Consider the following 2,061-nt stretch of genomic DNA (forward strand, 5'->3'; position numbering starts at 1 on the left):
GAAACTTTTCTAGATCCCCTCCCTACTATCTAGGAAACTGGAACAGGTTATGGCTTTCAGGACATTATCAGTTGATCGAGAAGTTTGCCTGAATTTATGCCAAGGAAAATTGTTAAATGGCTTATAACTGCACCTTCTGAGTTTTATTTTGGCCTTTATTTACATTGGTACAATTCCTTTTAACACCAATTTCAAGAGTGGGTGTTGAGGTCATCTGGCAAAATGATAAATGAATTTTAATAAGTCAAAAAATAAAATTTATTTGTTTGGCACGAGCACTAAAGAGACTCAACAAAACAGGAACATTTTACTAACACTACAGAGATACTTTCATAACAAAACATGAACATTTTAATGATATCTTTGCGTTTGCCCTTTCAATGTACATCCAGATCATCCTTGTTGTGGCATTATGTTTAAGATCTCCTTTGTCAAAACAGATTTCAGAGTATCCTTTAATTAGCCAGCTTGCACTGAATTTTTCTGTGATTAAGAAATTAAGCTTTATTCCCAAAAAAATGGGACGCAGGCTTCTAAAACTCAACAACAGTAACACAGCTAATGTTGGTGCTGCCACACAGAACACAATGTGTTGTCAACCACTACTAGTAATAAGCTCCCCTAAAAAGTGGTCCACAAGAGTTATTTTTCTCAAACATTATTATTCATTCAAAACATTCTGCCATTTCTAGTTGGCAAACCCTCCAAATAAACGTTTTTGCCTGGTTGCTATTTGGCAACCGACTCCTTTGGTTTAGGGAGACTTTTTTACAGATCAAGTTGCCAGCTCCGAAATTTTAGGCGCCATGGTGACCAAAATGATTGCAACTTGGAGGGTTGTTGGCTAACATAACTTGGAGAATTCCTCATAACTAGCCAGTGTTTACCATATTTGGAAGATTGGAAGATGAAGGTAGCCTATGTGTAGCTGCACCTTCCCCTTTGGGGGAGGGTGCAGCTACATGTAGGCTAAGATGTAGGCAATACCCAACCTATTTGATTATTGCCCCAATATAAAATTAAGGTGGCAGTCTGGCTGTTTAAGTATGAGTAAAGTAAAAAAAATGTTGAAAGAGTCAATAGTACTAGATTAATCTCATTCATCTTTTGAGGATTATCAGCAAGAAACACATCTTTTTATTATCCTGAAACTGTGATGAGAAATAGGCAAATGTTTTGAAGAAAGTCTATGACTGCTATATATGTGCAGGTAACGTTGTTAAGAACTTAGAATGATTTTGAATGAAAAATACAATGATATTATTATTATTGAACTAGGCTATCAAATGAGGTAAAGACTTATTCAGATCTTGGAGGCTGTTATCCACCAAGGACAGGTCTCTTTGACCTGCATAATTCTTCTCTTCACACTCAACCTAATTCAATGACTTTTTAATAACATCAAAATAAACATACAACATTAATTTAAATGTTTTAGTCCACACTGTCTAAAATAGTGCCAGTTTTGTACTTTGTGGTCAAAGGAAGTCTCTCTGTACTACTGTCCCACAGTGAAAAAGAATTCTGCAAATTGACCCTCTTCAACACGTGTGAAACACTTAATCTTCCTGCTACAGTCGGCGTAACAAACTTCATCAAAGTGAAATGTAACATCTTGGCACTGAACTGTGGCAACTCCACCAACCCCAAAACCAGATTTTTTCCCCTCTATGTCAGCTGAAACATAATATTTTTTCTCCTTTTTCAAAGCCAGTGGATCAAACCATATATCATAGACATCAACTTTTGCTTCCTTGTAGGCAAGAGGTACAGATTTAAAACTTCCTTGATGAGAAAACTGAAAGTGCTCTGGACCGAAGATTCTTATCTGAACGTTGTCATAGTCCACATCTTTCCTGCCAAACAAGCGGATCCCATGCAGCATAATATCCTTGTCTACCCAAAACTGTATTTCGTCCTCAGAACAAAAGCTGCCCTCTCGGTAAAATTCATACTTATCATAAAACCATTCATGAGAGGTATGAGAGGAAAACTTTGCAAACCTGCAGCATGATTGACAGGTGCCAATCCGTTTGTTGTCTGGAAAACTAATAGGTCCTT

General features: G+C 37.0%; 1 protein-coding gene across 1 annotated transcript in view; it reads right to left on the reverse strand.

Annotated features, from left to right (window-relative positions):
* Positions 1-241: 241 nt before the first annotated feature.
* Positions 242-2,061, reverse strand: part of LOC137975315 (BTB/POZ domain-containing protein 6-like) — a 2,684-nt gene continuing 864 nt past the window's right edge. Inside the window, exon 1 of the mRNA XM_068822410.1 lies at positions 242-2,061. This exon is cut by the window's right edge and continues 864 nt beyond it. Within this exon, the coding sequence (XP_068678511.1) occupies positions 1,499-2,061 (563 nt within the window). The 3' untranslated portion in view covers positions 242-1,498.

The sequence above is a fragment of the Montipora foliosa genome, chromosome 11, assembly GCF_036669935.1.
Source record: "Montipora foliosa isolate CH-2021 chromosome 11, ASM3666993v2, whole genome shotgun sequence".
NCBI classification, from domain to species: domain Eukaryota; kingdom Metazoa; phylum Cnidaria; class Anthozoa; order Scleractinia; family Acroporidae; genus Montipora; species Montipora foliosa.